Genomic DNA, 17,500 nt, shown 5'->3' with positions numbered 1-17,500 from the left:
TGCTGTTAATCAAGAGCCACAAGTTGACTTTATGACCAAAAAACTGACCTTTCCAGTGATCAATGAGGTCACAAAATTCTGATAACAAGTCTAAACTTTGCTTTGTAAAAATGCTCTCCCGAGGCCAGGCCAGCCACAGAACAAACTCTACCTTGGCACAATTACTTCCAACAGTCTGTAGTAGAAAGCCATAATTGAGTATCTCAATTATACCAAGTGGCCACTTAAAACAGCACCAGTCTGTGCCACTGACTCAGAAACATGTAATGATTGTGTGTCAAAGCATGCCCCATGAAACCTCTCTATCAAACAAGTCTAACCTCTGCTGTATACAGATGTCTCTCCCTTTAGACATGACCCCACTCGTGTCACACCAGTATCAATGGAAAACCAGCCAGGCTTCGCCCTTGTGAGGACAAATCCTTTAGGGTACGCTATTTGTCTGGGATAGCTTATTAAGTTCCTATTTTAAGCTTTATATTCTATTCTCCATCAATGGTGAAGTGAGTCCAATAACCCCTCAAAACATGCACAAAAGAATTCAGTGCTAATTTAATCACAAGTGGATCAATTACTTTAGTGGACTGAATTTTCCAGGATATATTTTACGCATCATTTAGAATGTGATAAAAAAGTCAAAGGTTCCCAGTGTGGAATAGGGAGGAATTTCACAGTATCACTCACATCTCTAATGCTTAATTTTTACCTCCTTATTTCTTCATCTAATAGTGAAAGACAGACCTATGAAAAAGAAGGTATTGAAATACTGTTCTTGGTAGCACTAAAGTTCAAATTTTATATCTGAAAATCTGAAATTGTTGGATATAAAGAACAACCCTCTTCATAAAAAAAAATTAAATAAATTGTTCAGTTTTACTAGGTAAGATGATTCTCTTTGCAATTCTTTGAGGATAAACACTTTACAGCATATAAAACCACAAGATAAATCACAACCTTACCTCAATATTCTGTGCACAAAATTCAGAACATTCACTTCCTCCATGTCCATCAAAGACTGCAGCACACAGAATGTTGTTTAAAAGGTCTGCAACAACATACCTGTTAGGGAAATATTTATGGCTTTAATCTGCTTAGCACCACCACTGTAATAATCTAATAACCAGACAAAAAGGAAAATCATATAATCATTTAAATCTAGATATAATCTAAGGAAAATGAATAATGAGACCATTGCATTTTGGTGACATCACATTCATGCTATGAAAAAAATGGCTGAGGGCTGAATGATGAAAATAAGTTATCATAAAAAAATGGTTGAAGGCCAGGGAGACTGGAATGTCATCATGAAAAATCTGGCTAAGGATTGGGGTGATAGGAATGACTTGTCATGAATGCACAAAGCTTTTGGAGGAAGATTAGATTCAGTGGGAATTTAGGAAAGGGTTCTTGCATTATTTCCACCTTTAAATGAAGATGGAATGTACTATCCATAAGCCATGCCTGGAAAAGCACCAGCTCCCGGAAGGCCACTATTTCTTTGCTCAAGATCCTATTCCTTCCTGCCATAACTGGCAGTGTTGTTTTACAGAATATTTAAGAATACGAAAAATATAAAAAAAACAAATGTTAATATCATTTTGCTATTGTTATTTCACATAGTTGTAAAATATTTAAAAAGATGATATGAAGTCTGCTCAATGAAAACAGCCTACTACCATCAGGATACAGTGTATCAAATGGCAAATATAGACCTTGGACAATGTCAAAAAACAAAAAATAGGTATGCAGAAAAAGATATAACAACATTGCAAAGAGGAAGCAAGCAGTCTACACAAGACTTTTGGTGTGTGATGGGCCTGGGCCTACAAACCCACAATCTTTGAAAATAGCAGTGCAAGCCAAATATCAGGATCTTGGTCCTGTAGTAGCTGCAAGACACCTAGATCCAATGGGTTGATTATTTATATCTGAAAAGTAGACAAATATTCTTAAAGATGATTAGATTAAGTTTTCTTACCTATCTTCTTGGTAAGTACGCTTCCCAAGTATGCTTGAACATCCTACATCTGCAGCTGTGACCCTGGGTATTGGAGTGCCATGTTTGATGCTTTCATCCATCATAATTGGGAGATCCATGTGATTATCCCAGGCTCCTAAAGTATCAAAATTGGTATCTGCTTGTTGCTTATTTTCATTTTCATCAGTCTGCACAATGACATCATTTTTCTGGGTGGTTGAGTCTGATGAGAGAGCAACTTTCAAGAAACTATTATCGTTTCTACTTTTTCTCCAACCAAATCTTCCCTTAATTCCAAATAAACTTTCTTTTACTGGAAACTGACAGCCTTGAATTTCCTTTCTCTTTGTAGTTGTAGAAAATGGTGATTTTTGAAAGCAAAGAGGCTGAACAACAGCGTTGTTGAAGAAAAGCAAATTCACCTGAATGACCCGCTTCTGAATTGGAAAGATCCTATGCATCCTAAGGTACTTCCTATTATTGAAACACCTGAAAAGAAGAAAAATACTTAAAACTTCTCATAAATCAATGGCTAACATGTATCTACATATATATTTACGAATTATACATGCACACCTGATAAGCTCCACCTTTAAGACATACCCATAAAGATCATTACAATATTCGAGGATGATTCTGGTGAAAACAATCTCTTACTGATAATATTCTCATCTTATCTCCTGCTGCAGATATATGCAAAAGGCTGTCTCTTCCCCGCCCTACTCACTTCAGTCTTAAGGTAAACCCAATTAGTAACTTGAAATATACAGCCGATGGAGATTGCGAGGGTGTCCGCGGGCGAAGACCCGATAGCGAAACATGGCGATTGGGAATGAGTCCGGAGCAGAGCCTTCTGCTCTGTTGAAAGGGAACTATAAATTCTTCCGGACTGGATTAATTTTACTGTTACGAGATAAATATTGTCTTTTGCTTGCGATAGGCTCCTTCTAGCTCTATCGTTTGCATATATCATTTTTCGTCTAAACGAAGGGTGTATGGAACTGGACCTGTACCCTAGTTTATATATTTTCTTTTTAATCAGTTCGTATTTTCCTTTAAAACAGTTTACACACAATGCATTCTAATGAAATTTAATGTCTTTTGGAAAATTTTTACTCTGACTTTCCGGGCATGCCACTTTATATTCAATGCTTTAAATTTCAGAGAAAAACTTACTTCAATCTCCCTGGCGGGTCTGAAGTCAATGGAGCAAATCCTAAACCGAGAAATAAACAAACGATTATGACACCCAAAGAATAATATTGTTTTAAGGGATCACATTATGGATATTTGTTTACAGGGCCCGATTTAGGAGTGATTGACTTTTTCAAAGCCATATGTCTATGAATTTATGTGTGTGTGTGTGTGTACATATACATATATATATATATATGTATATATATACATATACATATATATATATATATATATATATATATATATATATATATATATATATATATATATATATATATATATTTATATATATATATACATATATATTTATACATATATATGTCTGTGTGTGTGTGTGTGTGTGTGTGTGTGTGTGTGTGTGTGTGTGTGTGAGTGTGAGTGTGATTCTGTGTGTGTGTGTGTGCGCGCGCGCGCGTGTGTGTGTGTATATATATGTGTGTGTGTGTGTTTGTGTGTGTGTGTGTGTGCGTGTGTGTGTGTGTGTGTTTCTGTGCGCGCGCGCGTGTGTGTGTGTGTGTGTGTGTGTGAGTGTGGTTGTGTGTGTGTGTGTATGTGTGTGTGTGTGTGTGTGTGTGTGTGTGTGTGTGTGTGTGTGTGTGTGTGTGTGTGTGTGTGTGTGTGCGCGCGCGCGTCTGTGTGCGCGCGCGCGTCTGTGTGCGCGCGCGTGCGTGTGGGCGTGTGTTTGCGTGTGTGTGTGTGTGTGTGTTTGTGTGTGTGTGTGTATGTGTGTTTGTGTGTGTGTGTGTGTGTGTGTGTGCATAAATGTATATATATATAGATAGATAGATAGATAGATAGATAGGTAGATAGATAGATAGATAGATAGATAGATAGATAGATAGATAGATAGATACACACACACACACACACACACACACACACACACACACACACGCATATATATATATATATATATATATATATATATGTATATTCATATATATATATATATATATATATATATATATATATATATATATATACGTTACTCCCACGTTCGTGTAAGCTATGCTGAAAATATGTGACATACGCTCGCATACGTTACATCTACGTTCGTATACGCTACTAATACGCCATTTTATCGGTACACACACGCGATTCATACGCTACTGATACGTTCTTAAAAGACATACGTCGAAAGTTTCCATTAATACGCTGAAAAGTTGTGCGTATTTGATAATTGCGATTCGGTCTCATACGCTGTAGTGTGACAGCCCTTTAAAGTTCCTCGTAATTTAAGGTGCCGTCACGCTAGCACTTTTTCCGTCAATTTTTCTTACAATTTTCTGATTTTTTTTCCATCTTTGAGCGAATTGTCGATTCTCCAGTCAGACGATAATGATCGTTTCCGTCTGAAAGCCTTTCCGTCAACTTTTTCAGCCAACCGCAGTCAGATCAAGAGCTATATTCGAGAATGTTTGTATTTATGTTAAATAAAATTGTCAAAAAATTGACGGAAAAAGTGCTAGTGTGACACGGCTTTAATTCGATTCCATTCTCGTTTTCACCTTCGAAGAAACTACTAGCATGAAAAAAAATAAAAAATAAAAAACTGTACTGACCAGTATTGTTAATTCTATTGAGAACATTGCGACTCTAAAAAAACTAGTTTAATATTGGCGGAAACCTGGGTTGGACTAAGACAAGACAGATTTATCCGGTCACGCTTTGGGTAAACTAGTGTTCCCTTTAATTATTATATTTGCCTTCCCTCGAATCCCGTTCCTCGTTCAGCGCCGCATCTGTTTACATTGCCAATTTTTCTGTTTGTTTTATCTGTTGAACGTTTAGGTAAAAGGAATATCTTTTTATGGTTTAATTGCATACTTTATTGCCTTTCTCTATCACTAATCATTTCATCATCTATATCATTAAAGTTGTAATTGACTTTACTATCATTATCATTCTTTTGATTTATATTTTAGATAGTACTATGTTTTGGTTATGGATTGAAGGCTAATACTTGACATGCATGAAACGTAATGCATGATATATATATATATATATATATATATATATATATATATATATATATATATATATATATATGTATGTATATATGTATGTATATATAAGGAAACAGCTCGCGAAACAGACCGTTTTGAAATTTGTTTTATGAGTCTCTTTGTGCCTAGTTTGATGGCTGGTCGGGCTTACATTGCATCTTTTACATTCCCCGATTTATACCTGTATAATATTTCATACACGTGCTCTTACACAGACGTACACTCACGCAAGAACACACCCACACACACAGGCACAGAGGCACAGACACACAGACAGAGCCCCTTTCTGTTTCTATATGGAATTTCTCCCTTACACACCCGCACCTCTCTGGCAGCGGGTCTATATGTTCAAAAGAAATCTTCCGATATTAGCTGAAGGAAAAACGTCATTATATCTGAAAAGGAAGACATAGAGAGTAGGAGAAAGAGAGCAAGAAGAACGAAAGAAAGAAAAAAAAAGAGAGATGTACTTCTTAAGAGATTTTATTCTTATGTAAAACAATGGTAAATATTTTTGAAGTGTACTCTGTAATGTACTTTACGGTACAAAGGATTATGTTGGTTCCATTTGTGTTCCGGGTAGTTAGTTCGAAAAGGGAAAAGTATTAACATTATTGTTTTGATACTGAGTCTGATAATCAATGTTCTTTTTATATCACTATCATTTAAATATGATTCTGAATATGAGTACCATTAGCCCTATTCTTTTTTCATACTGATTTGATGATTCTTGCTATTATAAACATTGCTGTTATCATCGCCACTATCATTTCAATATGATTCTGATTATGAGTACCATCACAATTACAGTTGCTGAGTTTGGTTCCAGGTGTGTCCCTAACCAAAGATGAAAGGCGGGCGATGGTGCCATGACGTCTAGTTTATGGTACCTAACAATGGACATATTTACGCTTATGAAAGACATATGACTTGGAGCGGCAATATAAAAAAAGAGAAAAAAGAAAGAAAAAAAAGAAGCGGGAAAAAATAGAATGAAAATAGAATGGGAATTAAGTGTAAATGGAATTACAATTGGTAAGATCTTTCTATATCTATGAACCGTACTAGTTGAAACGATCTTCTACAGTTTTTCAAGGAATTATTATCGGTTGATTATTAGTTTTGATAAGTCCAAGGGCATTTACTGCTGTTTTCATATACGCCGTCCTATCAATTTCCACCTTAAAGTCCCTAAACTTTTAGAACAACTTAACTAATATATCTAAAAGGCATATCCTTATTCTGTCTTAACAGAATAGTGGGGGATAGTGAAGTTCCCGAAAATAACTGGAGCTGCTTCCGTGACTGGTTCTGTGCAATATTTTTAGATTTTCTTTCTTTAATTCTTTTGTTGTTTAATTGTCAATATGTTGGTGTATTTCTTAGCGGAAATTCTGACCACCACTGTCCTTTTTATTGCAGGATAGCACAGTGCATGTTACAGTGCTATGATGGGTCGCGCATTACGATCAGCTTCATTATTGTTATTGGTTCACCCAGTGCTATTCGGTTTACTGGCGGTTTCAATTGCAATGCAGTAATCCTCTGCCGCTCTCCTCCTTGGAATGTGATGTATTCCTGTTTTCGTATTGTTATTATTATTATCATTGTTATCATTACTATCGTTTCCTTTATTATAATTATTATCACTGTTGTTACTTTTATTATCATTATGATTATCCTTACCATATTTATCATCATTATAATTAGCTTTGATATTATCATTATCATCACCATATTAGTTGGGGTCCAGGAGGGTAACGTCTATTATTACGACTGTTAGTATTTACTTCCTGATTATAATCATTATGATTATCATCAAAGTGGACAAGTAGTAGATTTTTTTTTCTTTTTTTTTTTTTACTGTTAGGAATCTTTTCAAGTACATAGCAGTACATAGCTTTACAAATACTCTAATCTCTTGTCAATCATCAACGAATAATACAGATGTACTATCACTGATACTGCTTTTTCATTTTTTTTTTAGTAGGATTATATAAGTCGGCAGCGTACGTCTGGTAATTCAGATAACTTAAAAGTGCTTTTGGCTATCCCTTTTGTGATCAGCTGATACGGATTACGACTGGTTCCGTTAATTCTCTCTTTCACTCTTAATCCTCGCCCACACACGTACATACACACACACGATTTTTTCCCTGTACACTCAAAGACTTTTTCATCCGCACACACACACACACATACACACACGCACACACACACAGACACACAGACACACACACACACACACACATATATATATGTATATATATATATATATATATATATATATATAGAGAGAGAGAGAGAGAGAGAGAGAGAGAAAGAGAGAGAGAGAGAATGAGAGAGACCCACATACGCACACACACACGCACGCAGACGCAACTACATACCCTTACAGAAATACAATCAAATGCAAGTTCGTGATTTGCTACTGAGTCCCTAATTCAGCCATAAATAATCTAATCAATTGTTGCATATTTTTTGTCTTGTAAAACCCATGGGAAAGGTGAGCGTTCAACTTTTGAAAATGGAGATTGCACCATTCGTGTTTTTTAGGGGAAAACGTTATTCTGTTATATTATCATATGTATAACCATAATGATAAAAATCATAATAGTATTAAGTGCTAATGACAATGGTATGATGATAATAACAATAACAGTGCTAATATTGATGATAACAGTAATAACAGAAATGAAAATGGTATTACAATACATGAGCGGAATAATAATTTCAGAACACCATATTCACAGCTTTTCATTATGTTTGCTAGAAGTGACCAACTTTAACAATGAATTACTAAAATGATTTTTTTCTCTCTCGCCAGTTGATATATGTCCAATATTTCTACCTTTCCCTCAAATAGGTGAATGTCATACTATTTGATGAATTACTTTATTTCATATTTTCAGTAAAAATGGAAAAAGAGAGGAATATGTATAGTATATGAAATAGAGTTCGCAATCCCCCTCATTGGCAGTACAGTTCCATTACTCATTTATGCAGGCATTATGGCCGAAACTAAAACTTATAGTACGTTGGACTGCTAGTGCGCATATATGTATGTGAGGAACAAGTAGATGGACAGGTAGGTAGACAGACAGATAGATAAATAGAGAGGTAGATAGATAGATAAACTGAAAGGTAGAGAGACTGATAGATAAGCAGATAATGATAGATAAACAAATGTTGAAAAAATAGTAGAGATGCGTATATGTAAATGTAGGGAAGGAATTCAGAATAAGAAAAGTGCGACCAAAGGACGCCCCAGATTACTGAGTTTCACCGCCCATGGGTCAAAGCCCGCATAGGCTGCCCTGAGGTAGGAGTGCCGCGGGTCCGGGGGGGGGGGGGTTGCTGGCTATTACTACTGTAGTCTCGTGTGACCTGCGTGATCAAAGCACTGAAGGTTCAGGCAAAGCAGCTAGTTCTGAAAAATCGGATATTTACCATATGTGCTTTTACTTTACGAAACACAGACACAATAATGTCGAGCGAGACTAGAGGTCCCGGATTCTAGGATAGGTCAAGTGGAACACTGTATTCATTATTGCTGCGTTTTGAGAAAGGTCTGAGCGCATAAACATTTTATACACGATTGTATAATGAGTGTGTGATAATACGTGATAGTAGTAAAACACACCATTCTATGAGTTTTCTTCTATACCATTTTCTTCGCAAATTGATGACAATATTAGAGAAGGTATAAAATCCAAAATTTCCAGGAGCAACAGCAACCTTATTAAATGTGGTCACACTAGCAATTTTTTTCTGATTTCTTTCAGCGAATTGTTAGACGATAATGATCGTTTCCGTTTGAAAACCTTTCCATCAACTATTTCAGCCAAGCATAGTCAAGTCAAGAGCTATAGTCGAGAATGTTTGCATTTATATTAAATAAAATTAATTGGAACATAAAGAATATGATAATAGATTCAGTATGTATATTACAAAACAATAGGTTATTAAATATGGTTTATTATTTATTGAAATTAATCAAATTTGTTTTAAGTGTTCGGACGTTGTTTATATTCGTGAGAGCAGTGCGCGCCATTCCTCTCCAGTTTCGATATCATCACGGATCGTGTTAATTTTCCGGTCTGGGCATGCCTTTCTCATCGATATTATTCGTTAGAATCCTTAGCTCTGGAATATCAGAGATGGCAAGTACACAAAGATTAAATTGACAAAGAGGCGTACACTAATGTTGTCGTTTCGCGTGGATAACGCGATTGTTCTTTCAACCATGTGGCTATACGCCTCAAAAAGTTAACAATTTATGAAAAATTGACAAAAAAAAACAAACAAAAAAACGGAAAGTGTGTGTGAGAGCATCAACGCTTCCAGACCGCGGCAAAATAACAAAAGAATCGTTAAAAAATCGGACGGCTTTGAAGCTGATGACGTATGTGAGGGAAATCAAATGAGCCAGTTAAATTCGTGCGCGAACGTGACGTAATCGTAGACACTGACGTCCACCTCAATAGAACCAATTAGATATGGAGTATATCATCACGTGACAATAGAAGGTGGGCCTAGGAGAATGCATTTGAAATTCAAACCAGTTCCATAATGGCTAGACAGTGTATAGGGTGTGACAATACTTGTTTCGACTTCATCGCGAAATATCCCCGAAATAATGACGTAAGCTTATTAAACCTGTGAAATTACGGTGTAGTTCCAGTGGAAGTACAATGCCCGCAGTGTAAGACACAAACAAGACTGACATCAATAGGTTTGTGGTGAATTTTAGTGTCCGAAAACAAAAAGGAAACAGTATAACTACTATAAGCGATTGCAAAGAAACATCTCTAACTTGAACCTTACCAAATTCTGTTGTTTATTAATCACTGGCTATGGAGACATTAGGGTGGAGTGCCTCCATATTGCTGAGCGTACTAGTGTAAAGTGGCAGAGCTTTTGCTTTGAGGTTACTGAGCACTGGCTAAATAACCAGGAACTCAGGCGGAACAAAAATTATTATCGGGGCCAACTTTGTCGCTAACGGGGGGTTTCCGCGCAATAAAAACTATATTTGCAATGTGGACTGTGAGAGGAATCCAACGATACCAAAATCGTCGATATCGGAGAGGCGAAGGTAATATAGAAAATTACCATATTCTCCTCGGGTCAATCGTCGTAAGTGAGGGATGAAGTGCATACAGGGGTATTATTGGATGAAGGCGTCACAACAGAATCGATGGAAATTAACCTTAAAGCCTTGAAGATATTTAATTAATGATGATTTTTCATTAAATAAAGTTGTCTCACAAATTAATAATAACGAAATTATTTAATTTTCAAAATAAATAAAAATATTAAAATCTATTAGAAGCTATGAAATTCAATTTTCAAATTAGTCTCGCCATGGCTTCCGTGTGTGTAGGGTGTCGTATGAAACCATACCAATTTATAAAAAAAAATATTTTGAAGCGATGAGGCTAGCTTGAAACTATTACGTGAACACGGAATGCTACCTGAAGTGCCAAGCGACCAGCCGTCGCGACGGCGCTCGATGCTCTCTCCTGCCATGAATACGTGGATTCTTTTTCCTTTGGGAGGGGGGGGGATTTCGGTGATTACAGCAGTGGAGAATTTGGTCAATATTCCCTCAGCGATCGTGTGAATCTCCTCCTTTCAATATTTTTATTTATTTTGATAATTATATAACTTCGTTATTATTCATTTGCGAGACAAGTTTATTTAATGAAAAGTGATCATTAATTAAATATCTTCAAGGCTGTATGAATAGTTTTCATCGATTCTTCGGTGACGCCTTTTTTCTAAATCTACCCATACAAGACAATAAGTGAACATGGCTATGAACATTAAGTGATAAACCACAGCAAATGCTTTGTGGATCTCGACATACCGGATATCTACATAAAACATTGAGCGGTTGTGTCGTGACGTTAAAGAGTGGAACAAGAGACCAGGTAATCGACAAGAATTCTTTAAACAATACCTGTCCCTATATCTGGATAGCGATCGCAGCTCCTGCCAGCGACAACCTGGATGACCCCGACGATCCCAGACCCGTCTGGAGTTAATGCTTAAGGTAAGATGTGATTCAAACTGTTCCTGGGTCGGGGGGTCTCTCCTGCCTGAACAGAGGAGGTAGAGATTTTGTAGATCAGGCGAGGGTGTAGGTGGGAGGGGGACAGCCCCCTTCCCGATAAGGGGTTTGAGGGGGCAAAGCCCCCTGTCAGTATGCCTTGTTAGCCCGGGCTCTATCCAGCCGGACATGTTAGGTGAAGATTTTGTAGACCTTACCGATATTTTTTTAATTTACTCTGAAATTCCTTGACATGTATCATGCCCTCCCCCAGCTATCGGGGCCTATATCGTTATGCATCGTTTGCGAAGGAAATGAGTGCTAGATTCGTTCGAAACACGACGAAAGCTATTAGAATGATATTTTGTTCGCCCGAAATTTGGTGTGGGGTTGCATTTCCAAGCTTCCCAAAAACAAATATGTTAATAATGACATTGGTGGCTTATTCGGTTTTGCTTCTATAGTAATTTCAGTAATAAATGTATGATTATTGGCCATGAAAACCAAAGTTCCTGTTTTGCGTCCCGATAACGGCCGCCGAAACATTATTTTCAATAAATTTCATTATTCCCCCCCAAAACTCACGTAACACGTCAAACGTGTTACTCCCATGCATCCACATCGTCAAATCTGCACAATAAACACATCTTGCACCTGTCTGTCATCACCAGCGAGCTGCCTACGAAGTGGCTATTCGGACCCAGTGTTGTTTTCTTATTCATTAATTATTTATTACGCCTTGGATATTGTTCCGGCACCGTATTTTATAAGATTGGCTATTCGTCCGGCATACACTCGCGCTTGCACACTAAAGAGCTATTTTTCCGGCAGGGACGCACATCGTCAAAATTTTTAATTATTCTTAGGACCGAGTGGATATACATGCTAAGTTTGCAACAGTTTGACATTTCTGTGATTTTCATCGCTATTCTGTGATTTTATCGTGCCTATAAACGATAGTACCGCACCCGTCAGAGACGAAGTCCCGACTTTCGCCAACAATGTTGGGGGATCCCGTGGGGAATCGGGTGTTAGGGGGGGGGGGGTGATTTCGTTTATCCCATGCATTTTAAAAAGCAAAAGAATGTGGGAAATTGAAAATCCGAGCCAAGGATAGTATTTCAGATGATAAAGCGAAAAATGTAGAAACCCGAAGAAGAAGATTCCGCCACGTATGATTCGACAGGGTGTTGCGCGAACGAACGAGCAAGTGAACCGCATCTTAAACGCACGAACTACCAGTAGGATTGCCGTATTGAACCAAAAATCCCTCCTAACCCGGGGGCTACTCCCCCGGACCCCTTCCCGATTACCGGGGGCTTCCGGTCCCCTCCCAGTTGCCGTATTTCTCGATGCAAGCAAACACTAAGTAGGATTACTTCAACTCTGGCTTTACTTTCTTATCGGGTGTAAGCTTCAAAGCTGCAGCAGCAGTCCTTGAATCTTTGACATAAAACTGTGCAAAAGTGCTCTCTTGAAATTTGGTCAAGCTGTCCTTCACATCAGCAAAACTGGCAAATTCGGTTCCAACTTTGAAGGAATCCATAATCGATGATCGACCCATAGCCAATGAACAATGAACAACACAAAAACAGCGCCAAAGTTTGTATGCAAGGCTAATGCGTGATTGTGTGTTTGCTCGCAAATAGTTAATAAGCATGTATGCCGGACGAATAGCCAAACTGTTATGAAATCCGGTGCCGGAACAATATCCACGGCGTAATTATTATTACTTGGTATGACATGTGTAGGTCTACATAACAAGAATGTACACATAAGAGCATGGGGATAGTTGAGGGAGGGCCCAAGGGCTGCTCGATAGTCGAGCTGTTTTTCAGCAAAAATTGGCAAAACATGCTTGTAGAAAAGATTAATAAATAATGGAAAATAGCCGCATCACATTTTTGCTCGGACGCAAAACAGGAACTTTAATTCTTATGTCCTTAGTACTAATGGTAATGGTGGATATAACAATGATATTCATAACCATAATAAATAATGATAAAGATAACAAGCAAATGCAAAATTGAAATTGATATTACTAATCTGCCAAATGTTATTAATTTCCAAAACTAGTATGGTTACTCACCAATTAAGAATCCACCACAAAAAAAAAAAAAATTATTCTGAATAAAAACAATGTTTTAAATTTGACCTAACTCTGTAATCACATATGTCTAAACAAATAACAATACACGGTGTAATCTACACACACACACACACACACATACATTATTAATTATATATTTTTTGTGTGTATATGTATGTTATTTATTTTTATCTATGCATGTATTTATATATTCATATATAGATAGACAAACATATATGTATATGTATGTATATATGCTATTTATATTCATTTATGCACATATGTATATCTGCCTATATATATATATATATATATATATATATATATATATATATATATATATATATATATATATATATATATACATATGAATGGAAAACACTAGCGTGTTGATACTATGGTAGAAAAACCTACTATGTGCAAACTAGATTTATTGAAATATATGTGACAACAGTTTCGGAATCCTGGGCCCGGATTCACTAACGCACTTACGATGGTAAAATCATTGGTAACTATAGTTACCATGGTAAACAGACAGCGGTGGTATTCACTAACAACTTGCCATTGGAGTTACCATGGTAAATTTTACCAGTGGTCAGAGCACTGGTAACTTCTGGGAAGACGGTGTCATCACTTGTTATCTCGTCAAAAAATCAATATCTATGCAAAGTTTTGGGTTTGTTTTTACACCTGATATAACTAATATGATGGCAAGCAGATATCACAATGCGGACATAGTGAAGAAATGCAAATTTCACATGAAACTAGCAAGAATAAAATCTACACAAATTCTCGTAAATTTATAGGCCTACATTATATTAGAGTGCATGGAACCGATAAATAACTTGAAAAAAAAATCTCTGACATAATGATTATAAATGCTATAAAAAAATACCTTGCTGATATATAAACTAGCAGTGATGAAAAATATATAAATAAAAAGCTGTTTCGACTGTCTCTTTGGTTTGAGTTAACAATAATATATTAATATAACAGTGTTTGTATTGGTTCGTAAATATACAGTAAATATATATCCAACATGATGGATGTAATCAAATAAATATATATATTTTTAAATTTAAATAATGTTTTAGCTCTGACGATTATTTAAACAATCTCGCTAAGTCTAGTTCTGTTTACATGCTACGTGATTGGCCGAAGGAACCTAAAAGATTATGTGTGGCGCTCACTCATTGGTGGAATTGCTTTACCAGAGCCCTCTGTTGGCTACCATTAGAATGAGTCGATTTACGATTGTAACTTAGCATATCCAAATTACCATTTCTTCGTGAATACCACTTTGCCATGACTGGTAAACGCAATGGTAAATGACCGCTGGTAACTGCGTTACGATCGTATGTTAGTGAATCCGTCCCCTGGAAGCAATCTTCAGGTCTGAAGGGGAAGGGAAAGGAGGGCTTATAAGAGAGAGAAAGGAGAGGCAACGCGTTGAACATGGGCGAAGGGAGGGAGGTCAGGTCGAAGTATGAGGCTGTCTATGCGAAAGGTGGCAGGAAGTTGAAATTAGGCAGCAACTTGATTGAGGAAGATTCCAGCAGTCTGCGAGCATGGATATCATCGGGAGGGAAGACAATGCGCACTGCTGGCCAATCCACCTGATGGCCTGTGTTTCATTGATGACAGAAAAGGGCATTGTTGTGTCCCTTGGATACAGCGTACTCATGTTGATAGATGCTTTGTAAAACTGGCGCCTTATCTCACCAAAGAACTGTGTATCACTGAAGCACAGGGAACGGCATAGGTGCCCACCTTCGAGGTGGAAGGAGTGAAGATATGGACCAGGTTGCGATGAAGATTGTCCACCTTGCAAGAGGTAAGTCGGCAGTTGAGAGTTTGAAGAGGTCAGTGTAGTAGACCTCAGTGTAGGGTAGGCTGAGGATGGGCAGGCGAAGGGTCTCTTCATGAGAGGAGTCGTAGCAGTAGGTACGCCGATCCCTGGATAACGCAATGTCGAGAACATGACGAGGGTGGCCCAGTTTAGAGAACAAACAACGTAAGAAATTGATCTCTTCATCCAGGTACTGGGGGTCACAGCTGCGGAGGGTGCGGAGGAACAGCGAGGTGGCAACACCTCTTCACATGAAGTGGATGGTACGAGAAGTGTATGCAAATACCACTGTGCATGGGTTTCTTGTATATGGAGGAGAAGTGGTCAGCAGAACGATGAACTAATGTTCAAGAAGGGGGGCTTGTTGTCAACCTCCCATTCCACTTTGAGTTCAGCTGCATCAGGAAATTAGAGAACAGGACTGGATCATGAGGCCAGAGAGCAGAGACATCGTCGACGTACCTCATCCACCGAAGGACGAAGGGAGATGAAAGGAAGAAGCTCCGACTCGAAGAACCCCATGGACAGGTTTGCTAGAACAGGAGAGAGGAAAGTCCATGGTAACACCGAACGTCTGAGAGTAGAAGCAACCTTTAAAGGAAAATGAATTAGACTCCACATACAGACGAATCAGCTGGAGGATGACGTCGGTGGGCAGAGGGAGGATCCTCAACAGGGAAATTCTGAAGGAAAGCGAGGACGTTATCAAGCAGGACCTTGGTGAACAGGGAGTCGACATCCAAGTTCATCATGGTCGCCGACGAGACATCGCTGACACTGGAGATGAAGTCCTGAGAGTAGCAACGGTGAGTAGGAGATAAAGTGCCAAGAAGGGAAGTGAGAGACTTCGCCAGCCAGGCTGCAAGAAGATGCGTCACAGATCCCCGAGAGGAGATGATGGCGCCCAGAGGAACGGCAGACTAATGGGTTTTGGGTAGCCCATAGAAATGAGGGAGGCGAGGATTGACGACCTTTAACCTTTGGTAGAGATTCGCCTTCAGAAAAAAGGCTGTTAACGCTTTTAGGCGGCGGTGGAAGTAGCAGCAATGCGTTTTCGGGGGTCGATGGCTAGGGTAACATAGGTGGAGGCGTCACCCAACAGGTCCCGAGCCTTCTGCAGGTAAGAGACACGGTCTAGGACCACCACACACACACACACACACACACACACACACACACACACACACACACACACACACACACACACACACACACACACACACACACACACACACACACACACACACACACACAAGCCTCGTGCTTATTTTTTTTTAACTATCCCACCAGGCTAGTAATTTTTTTTTTTTTTACTAGCCCACAGCAAGTTTTACTAGTCTTACTTTGAATTTAACATAAGAATAATGAAACACTGGTTCCTTGAGTTGAATTAACAGATAATTTTACTCTTACCAAGTTTCAAGTCTACTCTTTGCTTGGGGTGGATCCTGTTTAATCATATGTGATTTTTATTAGTCCGCTGATTTTACTATACAATGACCTTCGTTCTAGTGCTAAGGTCGAGCCCTGATATACAGTATATACACGCATATATACATACATTAATATATATATATATATATATATATATATATATATATATATATATATACACACATATGTACACACGCACACACACACACACACACACACACACACACACACACACACACACACACACACACACACACACACACACACACACACACATACACACATATATATTATATATATATATTATATTATATAATATATATATATTATATATATATTATATATATATTTTAAGTATATATATTATATATATTATACATATATATATATTTAATAAATATATAATATATATATTATATATGTATATATATATAGATAGATAGATAGAGATACACATATGTATTATATATATGTGTATATATACAAATACATATGAATACATATACATATATATATATATATATATATATATATATATATATATATATATATATATATATATATGTATATATATATAGAGAGAGAGATAGATAGATAGATAGATAGATATACATATATATTATATATGTGTATATATACAAATACATATAAATACATATACATATATATATATATATATATATATATATATATATATATATATATATATATATATATATGTATATGTGTGTGTGTGTGTGTGTGTGTGTGTGTGTGTAGATTACACGGTGTATTGTTATTTGCTGGGCATATATAATTATTGGGTTAGGTAAAATTTAAAATGTTTAAGTTATTCAAAATACAATTTCTCATTTTCTGTGGTAGATCCTAAATTGATGGTTAACTATACTAG

At 37.2% G+C, this 17,500-nt stretch overlaps 1 protein-coding gene across 1 annotated transcript in view; it reads right to left on the bottom strand.

Moving 5' to 3' along the window:
- LOC138863476 (protein phosphatase Mn(2+)-dependent 1K-like) overlaps nt 1–11,858 on the bottom strand; it is a 21,587-nt gene extending 9,729 nt beyond the window's left edge. The window contains exons 1-6 of the mRNA XM_070127628.1: nt 11,822–11,858; nt 11,147–11,285; nt 3,155–3,194; nt 2,706–2,836; nt 1,979–2,467; nt 960–1,059 (exon numbers count right to left, since the gene is read on the bottom strand). Of these exons, the coding sequence (XP_069983729.1) occupies nt 960–1,059; nt 1,979–2,467; nt 2,706–2,836; nt 3,155–3,194; nt 11,147–11,285; nt 11,822–11,858 (936 nt within the window). The remainder of the gene's footprint in view (nt 1–959; nt 1,060–1,978; nt 2,468–2,705; nt 2,837–3,154; nt 3,195–11,146; nt 11,286–11,821) is intronic.
- Between the last annotated feature and the right edge of the window lie 5,642 nt (nt 11,859–17,500).

Source organism: Penaeus vannamei, chromosome 12 (assembly GCF_042767895.1).
Source record: "Penaeus vannamei isolate JL-2024 chromosome 12, ASM4276789v1, whole genome shotgun sequence".
Lineage (NCBI taxonomy): Eukaryota > Metazoa > Arthropoda > Malacostraca > Decapoda > Penaeidae > Penaeus > Penaeus vannamei.
The sequence above is the reverse complement of the archived record's forward strand: the minus strand, read 5'-3'. Positions and strand labels throughout refer to the sequence as shown.